The following is a 27,294-nucleotide window of genomic DNA, read 5'->3' on the forward strand; positions in this document are numbered from 1 at the left end:
ATGACCTTAGTTCCCTTGGCAGAAATTGTTTAAGATTGTTGGAGATACCCTGCAAATCATCCTTTTGTTTTACACTCACTAATGACGGATTCACTTATATTTATGTACCCCCTATTGATCCTATATAAATTCTCGTTCGTTGTGCTAATATTCAGAGAACTCCACCTCTATTTTTACTCCTTATTCTGTAACAATTTTCCTGTATTGACCAGATGTTTAGTGCCCGGGTGTAATCCCTTGGAGAATCTTTGTCTATTATGCTGCAATGTACAGTAGAATTTTATTGCAGGCTGGCAACAATGTCTGAAATGCATTGTCATTGTTTAAATAATAAAAGTTGTTCAAAATTTCTAAAATATTTGTATGGCTTATTTTTATTCTTAGTTTATGAAATATTCCTAATGTCTTTCCTAAATATTTATATTTTTAGATGTCATGAAGCGAGTATTTGTGAGAGAGTTTTTTTAGAGCCAAAAGAGTCATGATCAATCATGAAACTTGTATCGATCAACCATCTTAATTCAAATCCCATATGTTTGATTTCACAACTTGAACCAACAAGTCTATTAGGCCTAAAAGGGGCTCAACATGTCACTTTCTTGCAGATCAACCAAATTTCTTTCTTTGGTTGTATGCCACTATTGCAGATTAACCGAATTCCTCTCTTCGATTACAGACCATTAATTCCAAAAAATGGAGTCAAGCACAATCTACGAGAAAGCACGATACTTTTTGAAGTTGCAACACGCATTAATCCCTAACAACTAAGAGCAAAAATAGACGGGCGCGGCAACGCGCGCCATCAGTGATCTAGTATACACAGATTATGACACACACACATCGAAAACATATATCACATCTAGTAAAGTAAATATAAAATAATTTGTCTCCAGACGATATTGATCCCGGTAGTCAATATCAAAACACAAGGCATGGGTATGTGGTTTTCCCTGTTGCAACGCACGGCAGTTTTCCTACTACCGCCGGCTCGGTGAATAAGTCTTTCGCGTAGTTTTAGGTCAACGATTTAACTATCTAAATATGTATTATATGTGAAAAAAATATATACTTAGAAACTACATCCGTGTAGAAATCTAGTGATATACTTTTCATGACATATAATACATATTTACTTCCTCAAATCAATGACGTAGAACTACGTGAAAGACTTATTCATCTAGACGGAGGTAGTAGTAAAATAAAAAAGAAAAAGGAAACGAAAGGAAAACCAGTCATGGAGGATTAACAAAAAAGGAAGAAACCAGAAAGAACCGTGAAAAAAAAAATACGTTTCCTAGCTATTTGGGCTGGCCCATATGCGGTCTGTTCGCCTAGTAGGAAAACCCTATTTGTCCGCTCGAGCAGAGCAAGGGATTCGTCAGGTGGCGGCGGCTCGCGAGTACGAGCTCGACGGCGGCTGAGCATCGTCGGCTTCGGGAGTTGGAGACTCGCGAGTACGAGTACCCACATGTGTCTGTAGATTGAGAGAGCAGTCAGGCGGCGGCGACTCGCGAGTACGAGCTCGACGGCGGCTGAGCATCGTCGGGTTCGGGAGTTGGAGAGGATGAGGGGGAGGCGGCGGCGCGGCGGGCGCCTGGAGTCTCGGCATCCGACCTCAGGTCCAAGCTGCCGACGGAGGCTGTTGCGCCGCGAGCACGCTGAGCCTGAGGTAGCTGGACGACGGCCACAGCGATGCACGAGGAGGCGAGCCCGAGGCGGTGGGTGGCGGCGGATCCAGTCATGCTCCTCCTGAATTCCCCGTCGTCGTGCTACCGAGGGCGTCTTCACCCAGATCTCCTCACGCCGGTGCGCATGGCGACTCCTGCCGCTGGTTCCGCCTGCCGGTCGCGACGACGTAAACGAACAGAGCATGTGCTCGCGGCGGAGGATGCTCTCTCGCTCCCGCGGAACGCTTGCCTCGCCCGCCGCCACGGACAAGGTAGACACCCTCCTACAGCCTTATGTTGTTGCTTCCCAGCTGTTTGCCGTGTGATGCTCCTGCTTCCCTTTGTTTGCCGCGTGATGCTCTGCTGCTGCCACTACTCTGCTACTGCTGCTAATTTGCCCCGCTGGAACTCACAAGGAAGATATAAATTTTGTGACTAAAGCATATTTGATCAGCTGTCCTGTTACAAAACATAGATTTTTTCTAGCATCAGGCAAAGAATCATAATGTGCACTCAGTTCACACAGCACACACTCATTTTCTTTAGGGAAACATATACGGAAGTTGTGATTTGAAAGGACTATCAATCTACATAAATCATGGCAAAGTTTCCTACATTTTTCGGAGCGGGTTCATTGACGAGATTCAAGATACAACCTGCTGCTGCTAATTTGCTGTAGTGCTATTTTAAAGATGATGATGACAGATTACCACCATCAAGCATTGCTAATGACGAGTTAGAATTTTTTTATAGTTGGTAGCCAATGGAAAAAGCAAATCAGCAAGAGTTCTACTTCTCATTAGATGAATGCCAGAAATGGATTATTTCTTTAGATTATGAACTTAGCACGTTGAGAAATACAACAATGTGTAGAATGTGAAGTTCAAAGAATGGCTGAAGATCATTATGGACAGGCTCAGCTTGCACCATGTCACTTGATTCGTCTATTTAGGTGGTGATGTCAGAAGAAGGTAAATTGTTAGGTTTCAAGTAGATTCTCATACGGTGGGTATAGTTAGTGACATGTGTTATCAGTAGATTCTCATATGGTGGCCAACTATCTGTTCCTGAACGGTTTGTGGCAAGATAGTGGGAAAACACACCAGTTGTTCCAGCACTTATGATGAATGTTGCCCTCCTGAGAAGTTGATCAGCTCTTCTTGGTCTGACTAATCTTTGGAGGTTTCTTCTGTTATGCCATAGGTCCTCGACTTGATTGGAAAATGATAGTGTATTCTATCATGGAGAAAAAAACAAAAACACAGCTAGCTAATTAGTACCTAAAATACTGGCACTGAATAATCGGAATAGCTTGATTTATTAACTAGCTATCCACTCTTTTGTGATCTTGTAACTAATTGAATTTGGTGAATGTTATTTCTGTATGCAATTTGCATGTGCTAGTAGAATGTTACTCCCTCGGTTCACATATATAAGATGTTCTACCTTTTTTTCTGATTCAGATGTATATAGATGCATTTTAGTGTGTTTGTTCATTCATTTCAGTCCGTATGTTGTCCATGTTGAAATATCCAAAACATCTTATATTTGTGAACAGAGGGAGTATTTCTTTATGTAATTGGCAAGCGCTGGTGGAAAGTGACAACAGAAGTTTTCTTGCTATTGCGGCAGGCAACAAAATGGAGCATATTCCAGAAGGATTTATTTTGCACATAAAAGTGATGGCTTGGGCCTTCGGCACCATGGCGGCATCAGTTTGCACGTTGTCGCTCCACTTGTATTGCTGGTTGCAAAGAAAGGTGCGAACAGTCCATTAGGAGGTGAAACTTAAGCACTATGTAAGCTCAGCAACTTGCTTCCAGTAAAAAACACAAATTTGGATGAGGTTTGTTCAGTGCAACCTGCTTCTAATTCCTTAGCATTAATGCTTCTATTGATATTGCAGATAGTGAAAATTTCCCTAGCATTGTGCGAGCTGCTGCTGTTGCATTTAAATCGGTTTGTCCAAATCGACAGTCCGAGGCTCCAATCGATGCAGTCGCGACCCCGCCTCTATCAGCTCACCACCCAACCAGTTACACTCAGTTATGTGACAGTTTTGATTCATTCTACAGAATTATTGGAACTCTGGAATGACCAAATCCCAATTCTGCTTCAAAGGTAATGATTCTGTTCTATCAACCACCCTAAATTTGTCCACAAGTGATGTTTACGACATGGTTATCTATTTCACACATTCTTATTCTATGTATATATTGTGATTATATTTTCTTTTCCTTAGTTGTGTTGCTGTTCAGTTGGCTGTTAAGTTTACGGTTATTTCCCCCGCAAAAAAAGGGTTATGGTTATTTATTCCAAAAGAGAAAAGCATGTTTCTTTGTAGGAGACTATCTGCTATATGGACTTGAATATTTGTAATGTTTCTTTTACAAACATACGATGTTATAGAGTGTAGACACGGGCCTAGACATCTAGCCAAACCTACCTATAGCATTTCTAAAACGATATAATTATAATGGTTACATGTAAATTACGTGTGTAGATTTATCCCTTTTTTTTCATATGCCTTGGTAGATTATGAAAATATGGTGTGATGTATAAAAGTTTATGGTCAATGCTAGTTTAGTGTTTGGGTCAAATTATTATTTGAAAGTAGGGGTTAAAGTTTGCCAAGAAAAAAGCAGATTATTATTTGAGATTGATAGAGTATGACTATATCCCACTCGGTCTTGTTTCCATCAAAAGTGTGTCCCCACTTCGTTGAAGAATACAGCTACCACTCGGTCTTGAGATTGATAGAGTATGACTATATCCGGTCTTGTTTCCATCAAAAGTGTGTCCCCACTTCGTTGAAGAATACAGCTACCATTTTGGTAGTGGGCCTAACTCATCTCAGTGGTTTTGTTTGGGCCTCATTCCCCTAATACGCTAGTAATCGTTTTATTTCCCATATTTCCCTTAGTCTCGCTCCCAAGGAAGGGAATGCCAGCAGCCATGGCGGCAGTGTCCCCTTGGGCCATTCATGCCACTTGAGAGGATGAAGGCTTTGACGATGTCACGCGAGAGACATCGGCGCAAGCGAGGTTGCCACCATCCTTGTTGCAACGACAATGCCACAACGGAGGGTAGAACGGGATGGTGGGTGACGGCATTGCGGAAGGAGGTGCCGACCACTCATCTGACCCAGGGAAGCAACAATAATGTGCAATGTTTTTGTCCCGTATCTATCTATCTATCTATCTATCTATCTATCTATCTATCTATCTATCTATCTATCTATACCTATACTAATTACAGACTCCCAAAAAATTACCACGTTAATCAGTAATTAGGAGCCGTTAATCTGGTGGGACCGAGTTATTACGGTGTAGATCGACCGATATAATCCCCTGTGAATATTTTGCTTAATTGTGAAGAAAAAAACACTTTGAGGCCCACAATCGTTAGCGTTGGTTATAAAAATAGAATCACATGAGACGTGATTCCACTTCTTTTCCACGTTTCTCTTGCTACTCTAATTCAAGCAAACTCTATCTCTTTCCTTTGGATTTTAAATCATTGATTCAGATTAAATAATAGACTGTGGTCAGAGTCCCACAGGTATACAATCTGCAGTCCAACATAGTTTCAATCCAACAGAGTCCCACGGGTATACAATCTACAGTCCAACATAGTTTCAATCCAATGCTAAAAACATGGCTCCATCGATGGTTACAATCTCATCTGCTGTCATCTTCCCTGACGCAGGCCTTCTTCCTCTCCATAGATTGCTGAACCTTGCATATCTCATGGGTTCCCGCAGGCTCCACTACCGTCGCATGTTAGATCAGCCTCCTCTCTTCTCTCCCGCCCACTTGCCAGATTTCTTTCTCGACATTTTCTCCAACTCAAATCGCCGCTAAGCTAAGTATCTGAAAAGAAAATTAAGCAAGTATTCATGCTCTTCATTGCTTGCCAAAAAAGTTGCAGCTACGATGTCCTTCCCTAAACCAATGTATTACTCCTGCGCGGCTGCCATTTGTAAATCCCAATTTCACTGAAACCGCCATATTTTCTGTTCTTCCTAAAACCGATGCCTGCTGCATCCGTCTCTCCTCATCTTCTTCTCCTAATTGAACTCACCTTTGATGAGTCCTTTCCGCATAACATGGCATCATCAGCCACCAGTCGCCTCACATCAAACCGTTCCTGTCCGTAGACAAAATCTGATTTGAATTGAATCACAAAGGAGGATGGCAGGAAGAGGAAGGTCGCTGTCTTGGAGATGTATCATACCGGTTGATCAATGCGTAGGACTGTGCTGCAAGGGGATACGCCAGCAGGGCCTGCAAGACCAAGATTGAAGGAAGCTTAACTATGATGTATTAATGCCAATGGAAGATATGTTGCATCATTCACCATGCATGTGCCGGCAACAACCTGACTTTTTTTATCAACGACTTGATGAAAACCGAATAGACATACAGGTGCATTCGTTACACCATATAGCACAATAGAGTAACCATCTACCCAGTTCCAATCACCCCTCCTCCATCTTTTTTTTTGCGGGGGAATCATCCCTCCTCCATCTAACTGCTAGAACTTGGACCTGATTGCCATGTTTGAGATAATATTTTTAAGAATACCTATGCAATGGTTATTTCTTTTCATGATATCACTGTGGAGATTTATAGTTGAAAAAGGATCAATTTCTATATAGAAGTTAATAGTATATAATGGTTCGGAGCAACTCTAACAGTATTGAATTTAGGATAGAGTACATGACATGATATACACTCTCATTAATAGTAGCTATTGTTGTCCGTGCAGCTTTTTCCCCTTACAAGATGCTATAGCCTATATGCAAATTTTCATGGCTGCAAAATGAGTCTATATGATTATTCTATATTTATGAAGTAACAATAGCACTGTTGTGTGCAGTATTTTTCTAGAGGATCATTTATGCAGATCATTTTCTCTGCAAGTTTCTGTCGCGCACATCAACTTCAAGCCAGCGCCCTAGGCCAATAAAACCACTTCCTCCTTTATTTATCCCTCCCTTTCTGACTTCCATCCTGCTTCCTTCCGGCAGGTGAGTACTGCACGAGCAAGTCAAATTTATTGGGACGTAGAAGAGGCAGCAAGCACATCTAGCAGCCGGAGACAAGCAACAGTTTGTTCCCCAACAGCAACAGCAATCCTGTTTTGTCTGGCGAATAGTGACGATGGCATCATCCACGTCTGTCGAACTGGTGGACACTTACAGCAGGTATGCTAGCTCCTCAGATTAAATACATAATATTAAGTTTGTTACAGTTTATGGATGAAACTGGGAATCAGGTTCTACAAGCATGCCTCATAGTTATGTATAGTTTTTTTGTACATTTGGTGTGCTGAACTCCTATTTAAAGACGTTATCATTATCCATCTGATCCTTCTGTTTGTTAGTTGGTTTCTTGAATAAATCAGTTCAGACGATTAATTGATTTTGAGTAGAACATGTCTTGCATTATAAGCTCCCAGCAGTTATATTTCAGATCAGTATTCGAGCTGAAAGGAGGCACTTAGGTTAGGAAACACCCAAGATTTGACTCGCAGTACTAACAAAAGGAAAGATACATTTATCAGAATAGAAATACATTTATCATTTAAAAGCAAGGTATGTTACATATTTGTTTTCAGTGATTAAGACATGGCTGGGGGAAACTCAATAAGTAAACTTACAAAGAAAGAGACCATTATCATTTTGGCGTGTAATATGTTTCCTTTCATTAATATGTGAGTACACCTGTATCAAGCCGTCCAAATAATAAAAGACAAAAAATTATTAGTGTGAGACAATTGGTAAACCTACATATATGTAAATTATCCGATTAGGAATCTATTGAAAATAGATCATTCATATCATAAATAACCAACATGCATTGGTTTTATGCATGTTATTAGTTGCGGTCGTTCATAATTGTATTATTATTAGTTCCGAATTCAAATTTCGAAAAAACATTGCATCCAAAAAAATGTTACCAGGTGTTCATCCTATATACATATACCTAAAATAGGCTAGCCCGTGCGAAGGCACGGGTTGACGACTAGTTGCTACTAAATAAGGATCTTGGCCGAGAGAATCTAGAGTATGGTGTATGGTCTAGAAAAGGAGCAAGAGTGCACTCGAGCATGTTTAGGGGGAGGTATGTTCGGGGCGGAGGCCACAGGGGGGAGCTATGCCCGGCTGGATGACCATAAAGGGCGAGGGCGAATTCCTTCTTTTAAGTATAAACATATACTCCCTTTGTTCACTAATACGAAATGTTTTGGATATTTTAATATGAACTACGTACAGGAATGAGTGAACAAAACACTCTAAAACGTGTCTATATACACTTGATTCAGAAAAAGTTAGAACATCTTATAATGGTTAATGGAGGGAGTACTTAGAGAATAAAATCCTTCCCTAGCTAATGGTGGATCAACAACACTGAGTTTGAAGAGATAGAGGAATTATTTGATCCTGCACATTGGAGCATACGAAGGAAGCATCGACACCAATATGCTTGGTGAGCTATGTTGCACGGAGTCATGCACAATACTGATATCACATCTAAATAGACAAGACTCCCAACAAGATGATGATAGCGCGTCAGATCAAACAAAGGTGGATGTTGAGCTCCATGGGAGTTTCATGCCACTTGAGAGGATGAAGGCTCTAGCAACATCGTGCGAGAGGCATCGGCGCTAGCGAGTTTGCCACCATCCTAGCCACGACGACAATGCCGCACAGCATATAGTAGGAAAGTGGAGCGACAATGCCGCGGGAGGAGGTGCACTCGAACGGGGGGCACTGCACTGCAGTCTATTTCATCTTTCGGGCAAGTGCCAGGCAGATAAACAAGGCTTGCAACAAAATGTCGATAAAGCGCCATATCAGAGAGTAGGTCAACATCACTAGCAGGGAGGTGAACATTAAGCTCCATGGGAGTCTCAACATGCGCTCATTAGTAAGAGCAGCGCGAGTAAGAAGATCCTAAATTATTACTTTTGAGCAAGAAGGGACCTCAATCCCAAGAAAGTAGCAGAGAGGGCCAAGATAAGACATAAGAAAGTGGGAGCAAAAACGAAGTGACTTAGAATGAGAACGTGGTATGAAATGTCTAGACGAGTGACATCTAAATAGACAAGACTCCCAACAAGATGATGATAGCGCGTCAGATCAAACAAAGGTGGATGTTGAGCTCCATGGGAGTTTCATGCCACTTGAGAGGATGAAGGCTCTAGCAACATCGTGCGAGAGGCATTGGCGCTAGCGATTTTGCCACCATCCTAGCCATGACGACAATGCCGCGGAGCATATAGTAGGAAAGTGGAGCGATGACGCCGCGGGAGGAGGTGCACTCGAACGGGGGGGCACTGCACTGTAGTCTGTTTCTTTCGGGCAAGTGCCAGGCAGATAAACAAGGCTTGTAACAAAATGTCGATGAAGCGCCAGATCAGACAGTAGGTCAACATCACTACCAGGGAGGTGAACATTGAGCTCCATGGGAGTCTCAACATGCGCTCATTAGTAAGAGCAGCGCGAGTCAGAAGATCCTAAATTATTACTTTTGAGCAGGAAGGGACCTTAATCCCAAGAAAGTAGCAGAGAGGGCCAAGATAAGACATAAGAAACTGCATACTAAGACATGCCTTAACAAAGGCAAATATACTCATGGTCTGCGTCAGTGATGATCATGTCATCAATATATAGAAGAAGAGTCCTACCAGGAGCAGAAAGGAGGACAAACAACGTTGGATCATGAGCACTCGATGAAAACCAGCAACAACCACCATAGAGGCAAAACGCTCAAACCAGGTGTGAGGGGCTTGCTTAGAGCCATAGTGAGCGATGAAGACGACAAATCATGTCGTAAGGAGTAGAATACCCAGTGGTGGCTGTATGTAAACCTCCTCACGCAACTCACCATTAAGAAATGCATTCTTAACATTCAAGCCTAGACACAGATTAGTGGCGAACAGAGGCCATAATAAGTGTGCGAACAGTGGTCAAAGAAAGTCTCATCGTAATCAGGACCATGCTCGTGCTGAAAGCCATGACCCACAACACGAGCTTTGTAACGCCCAAGAGAACCATCAGAGTGAGTCCTAACCTTGTAGACCCACAAAGTGATGGGATGAACACGAGGAGGAACATAAACAATATCCCACGTGCCGATGCGCTCAAGAGCAGCAGTCTCCTCTGCCATCACAAGGTGCCATTTGGTATGAACAACATCACAGCAAGAAGTTGGCTCAAGAACAGCATCGCCAACGCTTGGAAGACATTGGCGGTCAACATGCCAAAGCGGACGAGGACGGAAGCCATAAGTAGGCTGAAACGGGGAAGATGGCACATCGGTAGACGCATCCACAACATGTAGATGTCCTATGTAGAAGTTAGGAAAAGATGGAAGAATACGAGCTGGAATCATCGGGATAAACTTAGGTGATGGAGATAAGGAAGCCAGCAGTGATGAAGGTGTAGAATCATGTGATACGTGAGGTGAGGAAATCATAGGAGATGATGGCGTTGGTTCTACAATAATCAGAGAAGAGTGTCGGGAAAACTGTGGAAAGAGATATACTCCACTTAAAAGGCCGAAGAAGATGGACTCAACAAAAGTCATATCCCGAGAAATAGGCATCCGATGACCAACATGATCCCAACAACAATATCCCTTATGCTCATCGTTGTATCCTAAGAAGACACACTCAACAGACTGACAAGTTAGTTTGGTGCGTTCACGAGGGGCAAGGACATAGAAAACACAACCAAACAATTGAAGCGTCGAATAAACGATCAAATAGACGCTCGAAAGGAGCGTCACCCTGCAGAGCAGTGGATTGCTAAAGGTTGATGAGATAGATGGAAGTGGAGACGGACTTGACCCAAAAGTGCGGCGGAAGAGAGGCGGTGACCATCAACGGACGAGTCGTCTCAAGAAGGTGACGATGCTTGCGCTCAACCACGCCATTCTAAGCATGAGCACCAGGATAAGAGAACCAAAGTCTGCTCAGAAAGGATTCCACTAGAGCCATCATAGAACACATGAATAGGCGTAGAGAACTGAGTGTGAACCATGGCAGCAAAAAGCTTATAAGACCTCACTACAAGAAGAAATAAAGTATATCCAGGTGTGTCAAGAGAAGCTACTACCAGAGGCAAAGGCAGATGGACCCTTGAGATCATGTTGAACAAGGTCGGAAGGACGCTGAGGCACTGTCTCGCTACGAGTATAAGGTAACTAGACCGTGGGACTAGGGATATCATCGGAGACAGATCCAAGAAGACCACGTCGAACTAAGGATGAGAGATCACAAGTGACCCAAGGGGATGATGCCAATCCTGAAAATAACTGGTAGACAAGGCAACAAAGGCAGATACTGGTGGCGGTGGCAGCAGAGGGACTTGATCCAGCATCCACGTGCTTGTGCACTCTTCGTACCCCACCGATCTGGCTTGGCGCTCTTTTTCCTGTTTGCGGGTTGTGGGTCACGCACTTGATTAAGCACCCCAAGTTCTCCTACTGCGCCCTTGGCCTCGACTTTAGGTAGCGCCTGTCCTCGGCTTGTCTCGTGTATAATCCAGGTACGCGTCGACTGTCCGAGCTCCTGCTCACCATTGGTGGTGCTCGAGCGTGCGGTTATGGTGTCGCACACAAAGGGAACATGGGATGTGGGATTGAGACAGTACTCATAGCAACCCGCAGCAAGGCAAAGAATGCCCATCCAGACTGGCAGGGAGCAAAGGTGGGCAGAAAGGTGGACGTTGACTCCGTAGGAGTGAGTCTCAACAGTGCGCTCATCAGTAAGAGCGGCACGAGCAAGAAGATTCTGGATATACTTCTCTTAGGAAATAAGGAACAATCTCAAGGAAGTAGCGAAGAGGACCAAGATTCAGCAATGACCTTATCACTAAGAGCAGCATGAGCAAGAAGATCCTGAATGTACTTCTCTTGGGAAATAAAGAAGCCATTAGAGGTAGAAGAAACCTCAGTTCCAAGTAGTGAAAGGGACCAAGATCAGACATTAAATCTATTCATAAGACGAGCCTTCAAAAAGGCAATGCACTCAAAGTTGTTGGTAGTGATGATCATGTCATCGACATATAGGAGCAAAGCTCGACCATGAGCTTAAAGATGGATATAAAGTGCAGGATCATGAGCGTTTGCAGAAACTAGTCGCAGTCATCGTTGAGACAAAAAACCTCAAACCGTGCATGAGGGCTAAAGGTATAGAGAGAGTGACAAATATGGCAGATCATGCCATCAGGGAAAAATATCTATGTGGTGGCTACATGTAGACCTTCTCATGCAACTCACCATTAAAAAAGACATTCTTGACATCAAGCTAAGAGACAGACAGTGGCGAGCAAATATCACAACGAGAAGTGTGCGGGGAGTGGTCATGTGGGCCATATGAGAAAATGTCTTATCGTAGTCATAGCCATGTTCCTATTGAAAGCCACAAGTCACAAGACGAGCTTTGTAAGGCAAGGGAACCATCATAGTCTAAATCTTGTAGACCAATGTACAATATACAAGTGATGGGTTGAGCATGAGGAGGAAGGGAAATGAGATCCCATGTGTCAGTGCGTTCAAGAGCAGCAATCTCCTCTGCCATCGCATGTCGCCGTTTGGGTGAACATCGTGTCACAGTAAGTGGTATTGAGAAGAGCAGCGCCAGAACACCCATAGTGATCAATAGGTGGAAGCGGGCAAGCGCAGAAGCTAGGTTGAGCTTGAGGCAGTGCGTTTCCAATAGGAGACATGGTAATGGGGGGAGATTGCTCATCGAAAGATGATGCATCAGAAGAATCCACAAGATGCGGACGACTAGTGTAGTAAAGAAGAGGATGCGGGGGAATCACCGGGGAAGTCTTAGGGGACGAATGAGGTCGGGAAGCCACAGGTGACGATGATGTGGGGTCTACAATAGTAGTATAGGGAGACACATTGGAATGGATGTAGGAGGGCAAAACATGAGTGATAGGTGTATCGGAAAGCGTTACGAAAGAAATATCCTCAATGGGAGAGGCCGAAGGAGAGGATGTACGTGGATAGAAAGGACGAGACTCGTCAAAAGTCACACCCTGAGGAATGCGCATTCACCGATTGATAGGATCCCAACATTGATAGCCCTTGTGCTCATCAGCGTAACCTAAGAAGACACATTCCATAGACTAAGCAGTCAGTTTGGCGCGTTCAGGGGGGGAGAAGAACGTAGTAAACACAACAAAACAAATGAAGCGCTCAGTAGCCATGAGAACGACAAACAAACACTCGATAGGAATGTCACCTTGCAAAGCAAGGAAGGCTGACTTTGACGGGGTAGGTGGAAGTAGAAACAACTTCAACCCAAAAGTGAGGTGAAAGAGAGGTGTTGATCTTCGATGCATAAGCCGCCTCAAGAAGTTGATGATTCTTACACTTAGCAAACCATTCTGAGCATCAGGGCCACAACATGAGAACTGAGAAAGTGTGCCCTGCTCAGCAAGGAATCCGCACAACAAATGATAGATGAACTCACAAGCAAAATCTTCATGGAAGACACAATTGGGAGTGGAAAACCCGGTATGAAGCATGGGGGCGAACTTCTTACTGATAGATAAGACCTCACTACAAGAAAATCATACAATATATCCATGTGTGTTGAGAGAAAACATCTATAAAGATAATATAGTGGTGATGGCCTCTTTTTGAGGCAAAGGGAGTTGGACCCCAAACATCAAAATGAATAAGACAGAAAGGACGAGACACAATCTCACTAGTAATTGAACCTGTTTGCCAAGCCGACAAACCTAATAGTCTAAAGACACCGCTAGAGATAGGTCCAAGAAGACCACTTTGAACTAAGGATGAGAAACAAGAACCACACAAGTGAAAAAGATGATGATGCCACAAAGAGACAGTAAACGAAGTAACCAAGGCGAAGAGACTGTCGATGGTGGCAGCAAAGCGACCAGTCAAGCTCCCAGAGGATGTGGGAGTTACAACGATGATGGCCAACACAAGTAAAGCATCCATCTGAGGATCGTAATCAGAACAAGAGTTAAACTAAAGAATGGTTGTACAACCAAAGTCGACAATCTGACCACCTAAAATGAGCTGAACGGGCCAAGGAATATGAGCAAAAGAATTAACATGAAAAGACCACTTCGAACTAAGGATGAGAAACAAGAACCACACAAGTGACACAGGCGATGGTGCCACAAAGAGACAATAAACGAAGTAACCAAGGCAGAGAGACTGTCGACATTGGTTGCAAAGGGACCAATCAAGCTCCCAGAGGACCTGGGAGTTACAACGACGATGGCCAACACCAAGTAAAGCATCCATCTGAGGTTACTAATCAGAACAAGAGTTAAACTAAAGAATGACTGTACAACCAAAGTCGACAATCTGACCACCTAAAATGAGTTGCATGGGCCAAGGATTAACATGAAAAGACGAAGTAGTAAGAGTGCCTCGACTGCCGACTTGGAGGGAAGTTCCATCAGTAGTAAGAACATGAACATGAGAATTTGAAGGTCGAATAGCTGACAAACTCAAAGAATCATAAACTTTTTGAAAATACGTCCAGTATCAAGGATTCATAGAGATGTACTTGATTGTGTAAAAGTGGTCACTCAGTACTAGAAAAATCAATGGCAAAACTTGTTGATGGAGAACCCAAAGAATCAGCTAGTAGACATGGAAGTCGCCTAATCTCCAGTGTAGTCACTGTCTCAACTGAAGAGGTTGCCGAAGAAGTATTGTGCGATGAAACTAGAAGTAGCAAGTAGGTGTTATGTTAAAAGATCAAACACCCAGAAGTATTTCTCTTTCTTCTTTGTTTAGTTTAATTTGGTTTTTGATTGTTTTCTTTTGTGTTCCTTTTTTTTTGCTCCCTATTTTTTCTGTTTGTTTGTTGTTTGCTTTTAAAAGAAACCCTCCTTTAGTTCTTTTGGTATTTTTAAGTTCTTTCAGAAAACAATAAAAATATTTCTTCATTCTCTTTGCTTTTTCTTTGGAAGTTTATTTGATTGCCTCTTTGTTCAAACTTTGGAAATCTTCTACCTTTGCGTTCTTTTTTGCCTTTGATAAAAACCAAATATTCTAAATTATTTTTGTTGTGTTTCTCTGGGTTCTTTGCATTTATGTTTCAGAAAATTCAAAAATATTTCTCTTTCGTCGTTCTTTTGTTTTCTATTGGTTGTTCTTTTTGACTTTTCTTTATTGTTTCTTTCATCTTTGTGTTTAACTTGCAAAACCCAAAATTTCCAAAAAGATTTTTCGTTTGCATCTTATTGAGTGCCAAGTGTTTGTTGTGTTTTTTTACCCCCTATTGTTTGTGTGTTGTTTGCTTTTGAAAGAAACCCAAAAAGATTTATTTTTTCCTTTCGTTCTTTTTGCTTTTCCTTTGGAAGTTTATTTGATTTTGTCTTTAAAACTTCGAAAATCTTCTTTTTGCATGTTTGCCTTCTTTGAGAAAAGAAAAAAAATCCAAAAATATTTTTGAAGTGTTTTTTGAGTTCTTTTTTGCCTTCTATGTTTTAGAAAATCCAAATATATTTCTTTTTCTTTGTTCTTCTGTTTTCCATTGTTTTCTTCTGGTTGTTCTTTTTGGATTTTCTCCGTTGTTTTCTTTTTGTCGTTTCTTTCGTCTTTGTGTTTAAGTTGCAAAACCAAACATCCCAAAAGATTTCTCGTTTGCGTCTTATTGAGTCCTAATTGTTTCCTTTGTTTTCTTTTGGTTATTCTTTTTCTCTTTTCTTTCTTTTTTTCTTTTTGTCGTTTCTTTCGTCTTTGTGTTTAAGTTGTAAAACCCAAACATTCCAGAAAGATTCTTGTTTGCGTCATATGGAGTCTTAATTGTTTGAAATGTTTTTTTGCTTCCTATTTTTTCTTTTGTTTCTTTGTTGTTTGCTATTAAAAGAAACCCAAAAAGATTTCTTTATCTTTTTATTCTTCTGATGTTATTTGAGAAAACCACAAAAATATTTCCTCATTTTTTTCTTTGGATGTTTATTTGATTACCTCTTTGTTAAAACTTTGAAAATCTTTTATCTCTGCTTCTCTTTGCCTTCTTTGAGAAAAGCCAAAATTCCAAAATCATTTCTCTGTGTTTCTCTTAGTTGTTCTTTCCCTTTTATTTGTCAGAAAATCCATAATTAAAATATTTTCTTTCGTTGATCTTTTGCTTTCTTTTGATTGTTCTTCTTGGCATATTTTTTGATGTTTTCTTTTTGCTATTTCGTCTTTGTGTTGAAGTTGCACACGTTCAAAAAAAAGTTGCAAAACCCAAAAATTCCACAAAGATTTCTCTTTTGAGTCTTAAGTGTCTGTAGTGTTTTTTTGCTTCCTATTGCTTCTTTTGTTTTTTGTTCTTTGCTTTTAAAAGAAACCCAAAAAGATTTCTTTCTCCTTTTGTAGTTTTGTTCTTTTGAAGTTGTTTGAGAAAATAATAAAATATTTCTTGGTTCTTTTTTGCTTTTCTTTTGGATGTTTATTTGATTTCCTCTTTGTTGAAACTTTGGAAATCTTTTATCTTTGCTTCTCTTTGCATTCTTGTTTGCCTTATTTGAGAAGAAACAAAAATTTCAAATTATTTTTGTTATGTTTCTCTGAGTTCTTTGCCTTTTGTGATTTAGAAAATCCAAAAATATTTCTCTTTCGTTGTTCTTTTATTTTCGTTTGTTTTTTTGGCTGTTGTTTTTGGCTTTTCTCTGTTGTTTTCTTTTTGTTGTTTGTTTCGTCTTTGCGTTTATTTATGTTGCAAAACTTACAAATTCCAAAAATATTTCTTGTTTGCGTCTTATTGAGTCTTAAGTATTGTGAACCAAAAATATTTCTGACTGGCTCTTATCTGCTTTATTGTTGAACTAATGAAAAGACCAAAAATATTTCCCTTGTCTTCTCTTTTGTACAAATTGTCCAGTAGTAAACCTGCAAAACCTATCGATAGAGAACCAAAAGAAGCAGCTAGTAAACATTGAAGTCGCGTAATCTCGAGTGTAGTGAGGAGGTCAACTGAAGAGGTTGACGAAGAAGCACAAGGCTATGAGTAAAAATTAAAAGAAGTAGGTGTCGAAGTCGTGCAATCTCTGTTCCTCGTCGATCCGGTTTGGCGTCCTTCCCCTGGTTGCAGGTTCTGTGCCACGGACTTGAAGTTGCATCCCATGTTCCCTTTGGTGGCCCTTGGCCTCGGTGACAGGTAGCGTCGTGCACACATCTTGCGGGGTAAGAATGTTGAGGAAATCGCTATCTGGTAACTGCTCACTCAACTTGGGAGTAGTGATTAATCGTTGAATCGGCGTATTAACCGGATTAACCGGTCAACCACTAATTAGTGGATTTTTCAACTCAATAGAAGCAAATTTTGTATGGAGGGAAAATCTACATTGCAAATAGGAGGCAAATGGCACCGTTTTCTTTTCTCAATAGACCACAAACATGTATACAACAACAATCATCCATGTGGGCATCAAAAGTCATCAACAAACATTTATACAACATTTTTTGCTAAATTCTGCCCGTGTCGCAACTCTAAGAGATGGTGGCCACACGATGACGACAGACAGAGGGAAGGTGACGGCCTTCGTGAAGGGCATCTGAACGGGTCGGTTGCAGTAGGTGTTATGTCACGAAGGAGGGGAAGTAGCGGTGCGTAGAGGGAGAAGAGGAAGCGGCGACACACATGGGAGGAGGGAAAGTGGCAGCACGCCGACGAGGACTTGGTCGGCCGCCATCTAGGTCGGGAGGGGATGAAAGGAGCAAGAGGGGTGACAGGAGGGCTAAACCCTAGCTATTTAGGAGCGGGAGGGTTTATGGGCCAAACAATTGGGCTTTGTTTGCCCACAAATTAACATGCCAACAATGATTAATCAGCCTGACAACAGATTAGTCGGTCTAACCGACCATTTAATCGGTCTGGCAAGTTAACGTGATGAATATACAAGTGATGGGATGAGCATAGGGAGGAAGGGAAATGAGACCCCACATGCCGGTGTGTTCAAGAGCAGCAATCTCCTCTGCCATCGCATGTCGCCGTTCGGGATGAACATGGCGTCACGGTATGTCGTATTGTGAAGAGCAGCACTAGAATACCCATAGCGATCAATATGCGGAAGCGGGCGAGCGCAGAAGCCATAAGTAGGATGAGCTAGAGGTGGTGCATTGCTAACAAAAGAAGATATAATAGTCGAGGGAGATGGCTCATCGAAAGATGACACATTAGAAGAATCCACAACATGCGGATGACTAGTGCAATAAAGAAGAGGATTGGGCGGGGAAGTCTTAGGGAATGAACGAGGTGGGGAAGCCGCGGGTGACGATGATGTGGGGTCTACAACAGTAGTACAAGAAGACACATGGGAATGGAAGAGGGCAATACGTGAGTGATAGGACACATCAACACGATTATGGTTGGTGAGTTCATGCTTTTCAGGATAGCACGCAATATTGATAGCATTTGTACTGTTTGACAAAGGAGGAGTAGGTCTAGTGACAAAAACATCAAAATCCTCAAGCAACCATCGTAACCAAGTCACCTCTGTTGTCAACAGAGGTATAGCTTGCAACTTAGCCTTTGCACTCAAAGGGAATAGCGCAGTCTGTTTCTTTGTCTTTTGGGCAATGAGAAAACCATCAAGAAAACACAGTAAGTACAACGGGACGAGCAAACTTGTGCATAGGAATAAGGAGACGGTGAGGTAGTTCCACAAAGATATTGTAGAACCGGGGGAGGGGGTGACTCAAAGTGGATTAAAGTGGGAGCAAAGACAAGCTGACTTAGAATGAGAACGTGATATGAAATGTCTGGACGAGTGACATCTAAATACAAGACTCCCAACAAGATGACGATAGCGTGTCAGATCAAACAAAGGTGGACGTTGAGCTCCATGGCAGTGTCAATAGTGACTTTATCACTAAGCAGCATGAGCAAGAAGATACTGAATGTACTTCTCTTAGGAAATAAAGAAGCCATCAGAGGTAGAATAAACCTCAATTCCAAGGAAGTAACAAAGAGGACCAATATTAGACATAAAAACTATTCACTAAGATGAACCTTCAAAAAGGCAATGCACTCAGAGTTGTTGGCAGTGATGATCATGTCATCGACATATAGAAGCAAAGTTTGACCCTGAGTTGAAAGATGGTATAAAGTGCAGATCATAAGCATTTGGCAAAAACTGGTCGCAGTTATCGCTGAGACAAAACACTCAAACCGGACACGAGGGGCTAAAGGCATAGAGAGAGCAACAAAGACGCCAAATCGTGCCATCAAGAAAAAAATCTAGGTGGTGGCTACATGTATACCTTCTCATGCAACTCACCATTAAGAAAGACATTCTTGACATCAAGCTGAGAGACGGACCAGTGGCGAACAAATATCACAGGAGAAGTGTGCGAAGAGTGGTCATGTGTGCCATATGAGCAAATGTCTCATCATAGTCATAGCCATGTTCATGTTGAAAGCCACAGGTCACAAGACGAGCTTTCTAACGCAAGAGAACCATTAGTCTAAATCTTGTAGACCTACCTACAAGATACAAGTGAAATGAGATCCCACGTGTCGGTGCGTTCAAGAGCAGCAATCTCCTCAGCCATCACATGTCGATGTTTGGGATGAACATGGCATCATGGTAAGTCGTATTGAGAAGAGCAACGCTAGAATACCCATAGCGATCAATTAGCGGAAGCGGGCGAGCGCAGAAGCCATAAGTAGGTTGAGCTGGAGGAGGTGCGTTGTCAATAGAAGGAGACATAGTAGTCGAGGGAGATAGCTCATTGAAAGATGACACATCAGAAGAATCCACAAGATGTGGACGACTAGTGTAGTAAAGAAGAGGATGAGGATGAATCACCGGGGAAGGCTTAGGGGAGATAGCTCATTGAAAGATGACACATCAGAAGAATCCACAAGATGTGGACGACTAGTGTAGTAAAGAAGAGGATGAGGATGAATCACCGGGGAAGGCTTAGGGGAGATAACTCATTGAAAGATGACACATCAGAAGAATCCACAAGATGTGGACGACTAGTGTAGTAAAGAAGAGGATGAGGATGAATCACCGGGGAAGGCTTAGGGGACGAACGAGGTGGGGAAGCTGCAGGTGACGATGAATCATCGGGGAAGGCTTAGGGGAGATAGCTCATTGAAAGATGACACATCAGAAGAATCCACAAGATGTGGACGACTAGTGTAGTAAAGAAGAGGATGAGGATGAATCACCGGGGAAGGCTTAGGGGACGAACGAGGTGGGGAAGCTGCAGGTGACGATGAATCACCGGGGAAGGCTTAGGGGAGATAGCTCATTGAAAGATGACACATCAGAAGAATCCACAAGATGTGGACGACTAGTGTAGTAAAGAAGAGGATGAGGATGAATCACCGGGGAAGGCTTAGGGGACGAACGAGGTGGGGAAGCTGGTGACGATGATGTGGGGTCTACAATAGTCGTATAGGAAGACACATTGGAATGGATGGACAAGGGCAATATATGAGTGATAGGTGTATCGGCAAAAGCTAGGAAAGAAATATCCTCAATGAGAGAGGCTGAAGGAGAGAATCGACGTGGATAGGAAGGACGAGGCTCATCAAAAGTTGCACCCGGAGGAATGCTTATCCGCCGATCGATACGATCCCAACACTGATAGCCCTTGTGCTCATCAGTAACCTAAGAAGAAACATTCAATATACTAAGCAGTCATTTTGAGGGGCAAGAAGAACGTATTAGACGCAACAAAACAAACGAAGCAACTGAGTAGCCACGAGAATGACCAAAAAGACACTCAAGAGAAATATCGCCCTGCAAAGCAAGGAAGGCTGACTGTTGATGAGGTAGGTGGATTTAGAAACAACCTCAACCTAAAAGTGAGATGGAAGACATGCGTTGATCTTCAATGCACAAGCTGCCTCAAGAAGGTGACGATGCTTAGCAAATAATTCTAAGCATCAGGACCACGACAAGAGAACTAAGAAAGTGTGCCTTGCTCAACAAGGAATCCGCACAACAAATGATTGATAAACTCGCAAGCAAAATCTGCATGGAAGGCATAGATAGGAGTGGAAAATTGGGTATGAAGCATGGCGGCAAACTTCTTACTGATAGATAAGACCTCACTAGAAGAAAAGCATAAAATATATCCATGTGTGTCTAGAGAAATCATCTATAAAGATAATATAGTAGCGATGTCCTCCTTTCGAGGCAAAGGGATCTGGACCCCAAACATCAAAGTGAACAAGATCGAAAGGACGATGAGACACAATCTCGCTATGAGGATAATGTAACTTAACCTGTTTGCTAAGCCGACGAACCGACAGCCTAAAGACACACCGCTAGAGACAGATCCAAGAAGACCACGTCGAACTAAGGATGGGAGACTAGAGCCACACAAGTGACCAAGACGATGATGCCAAAAGAGTCGGTAAACGAAGTAACCGAGGCGGAGAGACTGGCGGTGGTGGCAACAAAGGGAAGGTTAAGCCAGATAAGCTCCCAAAGGACCTGGGAATTACAAGGTTGAAGGCCAACACCAAGTAGAGCATTCGTGTGAGGATTCTAATCAGAACATGAACATGAGAATCTGGAGGTCGAATGGTTGACAAACTGGAAGAATCATAAGTTATATGAAAATACGTCCAGTACCAAGGATCCATGGAGATGTACCTGGTTCTGTAAAAAGTGGTCACTCGGTACAAGAAAAATTAGTAGCAAAACCTGTTGATGTTGAACCAAAAGAAGCCGCAAGTAGATGCTGAAGTCGCCTAACCTCCGGTGTAGTTAGGGTCTCAACTGAAGAAGTTGACAAAGACGTACCGGGCAATGAAACTAGAAGTAGGAAGTAGGTGTTCTGTTAAAGATCGGAAACCCAAAAGTATTTCTCGTTCTTCTTGTTTGGTTTCATTTGGTTTTTGATCTCTTTCTTTTGTGTTCTTTATGGTGTTTTTCCTTCTTATTGTTTCTTTTATTTATTTGTTTGCTTTTACAATAAACCACAAAACATTTCTTTCTCCTTTTTTTTCTTTTGAAGTTCTTTGAGAAAACAACAAAAATATTTCTTCGTTCTTTTTGCTTTTTCTTTGGAAGTTTATCTGATTGCCTCTTTGTTGAAACTTTGGAAATCTTTTATCTTTGCTTGTCTTCGTTTTATTGTTTGCCTTCTTTGAGAAAACAAAAAAATTCAATTTTTTGTGTGTAGTTCTTTACCTTTTATATTTAAAGAAATCCAAAAATATTTCTCTTCCATTTTTCTTTTGTTTTCCTTCGTTTTCTTTTGATTGTTCTTTTTGGCTTTTCGTCCTGTTTCTTTTTGTTCTTTCTTTTGTCTTTGTGTTTGAGTTCCAAAACCCAAAAATTGCAAAAAGATTTCTTGTTTGCGTCTTATTGAGTCTTGAGTGTTTAAAGTGTTCTTTTTGTTCTTTTTTCTTCCTATTTCTTCTTTTGTATGTTTGTTTGTTGTTTTCAAGAAACCCCAAAATATTTCTTTGTGCTTTTGTTCTTTTGATGCTGAGAAAACAACAAAAATATTTCCTTGTTCGTTTTGCTTTTTCTCTGGAAGTGTATTTGATTGCCACTTTGTTGAAACTTTGAATATGTTTTACCTTTGCTTGTCTTTACGTTCTTGTTTGCCTTCTTTAAGAAAAAACAAAAGTTCCAAAAATATTTTTGTTGTGTTTCTTTAAGTTCTTCTTTGCCTTTTATGTTTCCAGAATCCAAAAACATTTCTCTTTCATTGTTTGTTTGTTTTTCTTGTTTTCTTTTGGTCGTTCTTTTTGGCTTTTCTTTGTTGTTTTCTTTTCATCGTTTCTTTTGTCTTTGTTTTTAAGTTGCAAAACCCAAAAAATCCAAAAGATTTCTCATTTGCTCTTATTGAGTGTCAACTGTTTGAGGTGTTCTTTTTGTTTTTCTCTTCCTATTTTTTCGTTTGGATGTTTGTTTGTTTGCTTTTAAAAGTAACCCCAAAAGATTTCTTTGTCCTTTTGTTCTTTCGAAGTTCTTTGAGAAAACAAAAAAATATATTTCCTCGTTCGTTTTGCTTTTTGTTTGAAAGTTTATTTGATTGCCTCTTTGTTGAAACTTTGAAAATCTTTTATCTTTGCTTCTTTGTACACTCTTGTTTGTCTTATTCGAGAAAAAACAAAAATTCCAAAAATATTTCTGTTATGTTTCTTTAAGTTCTTTTTTGCCTTTTATGTTTCCAAAAATCCAAAAAATATTTATGTTCTGGTGTTCTTTTGGTTGTTCTTTTTGGCTTTTCTTTGCTCTTTTCTTTTTGTCGTTTCTTTCGTCTATGTGTTTAAGTTGCAAAACCCAAAAATTCCAAAAGATTTCTCGTTTGCGTCTTATTGAGTCTCAAGTGTTTGAAGTGTTCTTTTTGATTTTTTTATTCCTATTTTTTCTTTTGTTTGTTTGTTGTTTGCTTTAAAAATAAACCCCCAAATATTTCTTTGTCCTTTTGTTCTTTTGAAGTTCTTCGAGAAAACAACAAAAATATTTCCTCATTCATTTTGCTTTTCTTTGGAAGTTTATTTGATTGCCTCTTTGTTGAAACTTTGAAAATATTTTATCTTCGCTTCTCTTTAAGTTCGTTTGCCTTCTTTGAGGAAAAACCAAAATTCCAAAAAATATTTCTATTTTGTTTCTTTCAAGTTTTCTTTGCTTTTTATGTTTCTGAAAATCCAAAAATATTTCTCTTCCGTTGTTCTTTTGTTTTCTTTTGGTTCCTTTTGGCTTTTCTTTGTTTTCTTTTTGTCGTTTTTTTGGTCTTTGTGTTTAAATTGCAAAACCCAAATATTCCAAAAAGATTTCTCGTTTGTTTCTTATTGAGCGTTAAGTGTTTGAAGTGTTCTTTTTGATTATTTTTCTTTCCTATTTTTTTGTTTTTTGTTTGCTTTTAAAGGAAACCCCCAAAGATTTCTTTGTCCTTATGTTCTTTTGAATTTATTTGAGAAAATAAAACAAAATTCTCGCTCTTTTTCTTTGAAAAGTTTATTTGATTGCCTCTTTGTTGAAACTTTGAATATATTTTATATTTGCTTCTCTCTGCGTTCTTGTTTGCCTTCTTTGAGAAAAAACCGAAAGTTACGAAAATATTTCTGTTGTGTTTCTTTGAGTTCATCTTTGCCTTTTATGTTTTCGAAAATCCAAAAATATTTCTCTTTCGTTGTTCTTTTGTTTTCTTTTGGTTCTTTTTTTCTTTTCTTTGTTGTTTTCTTTTTATCGTTTCTTTTGTCTTTGTGTTTATGTTGCAAAACCCAAAATTTGCAAAAAGATTTCTTGTTTGCGTCTTATTTAGTTGAACTGTTTGGATGTTAATCCCTTCTTGAATACTTCGTTTTTTATCAAATTTTAGTCCTTGATGATTCTCACTTGGATTATTTGAGGTTCTCTAGAAACTAGGATTATCACATATGTTTAAGCATTAGCAACTTATCTGTTTATCAATCTTCATTTGTATGATCTCTCCTTCTATTTAATTTCTTCTTCATCTACGTTTTCAACAATTCTGGTTTGCATTTGTGTCCTTTTGCCTAGAAATTTGGATTATACATCTTAACGGGAGCGTCTTCATGATGAGTTAGGATTATAGTTATCCTATTTCATTTCTTTGTCTTCGGGGTTTAACTTTGTCATGAATTCTGATTTGGATTTGTTGGTGTTCTTTGAAAATTGGAATTATAAGGGTTATGTTTTCTTTGGATGCCACAGAAACGGAGGGTAGTAGTCACGTAGAGATGAATCAATGGTTGGAGAGGTTTTGTTTTTGTTAATGCCTAGTTTGACTTTGATGATCTCATTTTGGTATGTATGTCATCTTTGGATGCCACGGAAACTGAGGGTAGTAGTTCCGTAGAGATGAATCATTGGCTGGAGTGGTTTTATTTTTGTTAATGGCTAATTTGATTTGTTATGGTTCAACAGTTTTTTTATTTGGTCAGATCTTCTTGGATGATGTTTTGGTGTTGAACTGGAGTTTGATTATTTGGATAATAATCCCTTTTGATTACTTCTTGTTTGCATAGTATAATTTAGTCCCTTATGATTCTTACTTGGATTATTGGTGGTTCTAAATACGGCTTGGCGGGAGCAACTTATTTGTTAATCTATTTTGAATGAACTAATCTTTATTTAATTTGTTCTCAGCTTTCACCTTGTATGTATCCCTTGCATATGTAGGGTTGGGTACTCTCCGATATGCATAGAGATCAGGTTCTTCAAGGGCATCATCATATTCTTCACCTTCTAAAAATTCATTGTCCTCCTTGTTGCCGCCATCGTCATTTTCCTCCTCTTCAGGCGGTGTGGCGGTCTTCCCCTTGGTAGGAGTGCGGCGAGCCGCAATCACCTTCACTGGCTCCAGCTCAAGTAGTGCTACCATCGCTGGGCTCAGAGCTTTCCCAAGCAGCAAAGGTATGGATAGGAAGGCAGCGAAAGCCGCAAACTACTGCAAACATCAACAAGTCAAGGCAGGATGAAGAAAAGAAAAGCCACTATGAATCTTAAGGCCACACGGCCCCGTGCTCGAGAACACTTACGTCACTTGAGGGTTGGCAGCGCTAAAAGGCTCCATTGCGACAGTGAGCAGAATTTTGTTTGACCCTAGATCTTTTAGGGTGACGATGCGGGCTTGCAGCTTGTCGTTGCTGAGCTCTCGTGCCGTTGCCTGAGTTGGATTTTGAGGCCCCATGTAAAGATACATCGGGTGAGCCCAAGTGGCTGGACTCGCCGCTCGAGATACATCTCCAAGACTTGCTCCCCGGTCAGCCCGTGGTCGATCAGGCTCTCCACCGCCTTGATCAGCCCCCGAGCATTGCTAGATGTCTTCTTCATCGGCTTCCAAGATCTCTCAGATGCTTGGGTGGTTCATTGATGAAAGGCGGCAGATCTCCCGCGAGCCCCAAAGCATAGAACCCTTATGCCAGTTGCAGACTGACTTCGCCAAAGCAATCTTGAAGTAGTTCGATTCAAGCTGGAGCTGGAGGTTTGGCGCCTTCAAGGTCGCGGATATCATCGCCATTCTTCTAGACCTTCACCAGGAAGTAGTATCAAAATAACTCGAAGTTTGGGTTTGTCCCGAGGAAGCATTCGCAAAGGGTGATGAAGTTGGCGATTGGAGAATGGCGTTGGGTGTCAAATGATGCAACTGACACCCGTAGGAGAACAGAAGCCCGCACACAAAGCTGTGCAGAGGGAAAGCCAAACCTCGACAAGAGAACTGCTAGTGCAACACTTGCTTGTGCCGACCGGCGCCAGGATGGCCTCGGTCCCCGCCGTCATCCATTGAAGTACCTCCCAAGGCAGCAGAAAGTCGTCTTGAACCAACGCAGTGGAGAAGAACCACTTGTCCGTGGTCTCGCCCGCCTTCTCGTTGGCGGAAGCGTTGTCCTTCCACTTGTCAGCGGTGGTGGCCTTGGGAACGCTCCAGCCACGACCTCGACCGCGGTCTCCCTTGACTCACACCATCAGCGGCTTGCTTGGGTGGAGAAGGAAAGAAAGGGAGGGCTTGAGGAGCAAGAGCTTGCGACGATGGCGGTTCCGACGGGGGAGGGAGAAGCAGTAGCGGAATCTACGAGAGGAAAAGAGGAAGTGGGGAAATGCCTCTCCCCCCCCTCTTTATATCCCATCGGGAAACCCAGGCAACGGCTTTGGCAGGTCGACAACTGCCCCATTTCCTTTGCGGTTTCCCACTACGCACGATGTGGGCGCGGAGATCCAGGCATTATCATCATGATGCAGCGGTCAAAGCGGAACCGATTGGCTATCTCCCTATCTTTACGACAGTGATGACTGGATGTGACAAAGCGAGCGGCAACGACGCCTAGGTTCCTACGGCTAGCAATAAATGATTTGAAGAAGACTTGACACTGGAGGCCGCACAGCCATGAAGCTGTGAAGACGCGACGCCGGAGGCCGTGTAGCCGTGAAGCCGCAACATTGCAAAGACGCATACCGCGAAGCCATGAAGGTGAAAGATGCAAAACCGCTAGATCGCGGCACCACAAAATCAAGAGCTACGAAGCCATAGAGATGCGTCGCTGGAGGCCGCGTGATACGTAGATTTTGAGGTCGGGCTACCGGGAGCTAGACTGTGTCCATCACTAAGAAAGAGCCTGCCTGGATTTCGTTCTCAAGGCAGCAAGACTCCACAACTCCAGACAAGCTCGGGCGCTACCGACGGTACAATATACCGAGGGTGGCCCGTCTGCCGGGAAGCTCGAGACTTGGCTGGCTTCAGGGCCCAAGAGGCCTAGCGGCAGCCTTACCCAGCGATCGGTCCAAGGGTCCAGGCTTGGAGATAAAATTTATCCTTGGCGTGCAAGCCAAGAAGCTCTCACAATGAGGTCGGTTAGGATCCCTATCAACCCTAGCTCTCATCCCCTTTATAAGGCGAGGCTAGGGGTAGTCCGAGGCATCTGTTCCATTGCCCAGACCTCGGTAGCATTCATTATCCTCCACTTGTAACCCCCTCGCACGAGGTGCTGCCACATCAATCCAAAACAAAGCAGGAGTAGGGTACTACCTCGATCATGAGGTCTATGCTTTTAAGGCGTCGCCTAAGCGTCGCCTAGTCGTCGCCTAAGCGTCAAGGCGCCCCAGGATGGCAAGGCATCTACCCCGCCTTAGACAGACATGAAGTGTACGGTTGTGGATGCCCTAGTTCTGGCTGCT

The 27,294-nt window shown here is 41.9% G+C and overlaps 1 protein-coding gene across 7 annotated transcripts; it reads left to right on the plus strand.

The window, feature by feature from the left end:
* Nucleotides 1-1,326: 1,326 nt before the first annotated feature.
* On the plus strand, nucleotides 1,327-27,288 carry LOC125539637. Of its 7 annotated transcripts, XR_007296922.1 has the most exons (6): nucleotides 1,329-1,939; nucleotides 3,300-3,466; nucleotides 3,574-3,788; nucleotides 6,700-6,876; nucleotides 24,802-24,834; nucleotides 24,922-27,288. XR_007296922.1 is itself a non-coding variant. In XM_048703135.1 (4 exons), the coding sequence occupies exons 1-4, from the start codon at nucleotides 1,693-1,695 to the stop codon at nucleotides 6,701-6,703; spliced, it is 594 nt and encodes a 197-aa protein (XP_048559092.1). In that variant the 5' UTR covers nucleotides 1,329-1,692; the 3' UTR covers nucleotides 6,704-13,745. The 7 variants fall into 7 exon arrangements, 1 of the variants encoding a protein (XP_048559092.1); XR_007296921.1 differs by having other exon boundaries at nucleotides 24,802-27,288; XR_007296923.1 differs by lacking the exon at nucleotides 24,802-24,834.
* The last annotated feature ends 6 nt before the right edge of the window (nucleotides 27,289-27,294 follow it).

Source organism: Triticum urartu, chromosome 2 (assembly GCF_003073215.2).
Source record: "Triticum urartu cultivar G1812 chromosome 2, Tu2.1, whole genome shotgun sequence".
Taxonomy (NCBI): domain Eukaryota; kingdom Viridiplantae; phylum Streptophyta; class Magnoliopsida; order Poales; family Poaceae; genus Triticum; species Triticum urartu.

What these genes read in the sequence shown, in the direction of transcription:
- LOC125539637 (XM_048703135.1), top strand. Translation starts at nt 1,693, where the DNA reads ATGCACGAGGAGGCGAGCCCGAGGCGGTGGGTGGCGGCGGATCCAGTC. An exon ending in CGCCCGCCGCCACGGACAAG is followed by an intron (nt 1,940 to 3,299) that starts GTAGACACCCTC and finishes CTATTGCGGCAG; the next exon opens with GCAACAAAATGGAGCATATT. An exon ending in ATTGCTGGTTGCAAAGAAAG is followed by an intron (nt 3,428 to 3,573) that starts GTGCGAACAGTC and finishes TTGATATTGCAG; the next exon opens with ATAGTGAAAATTTCCCTAGC.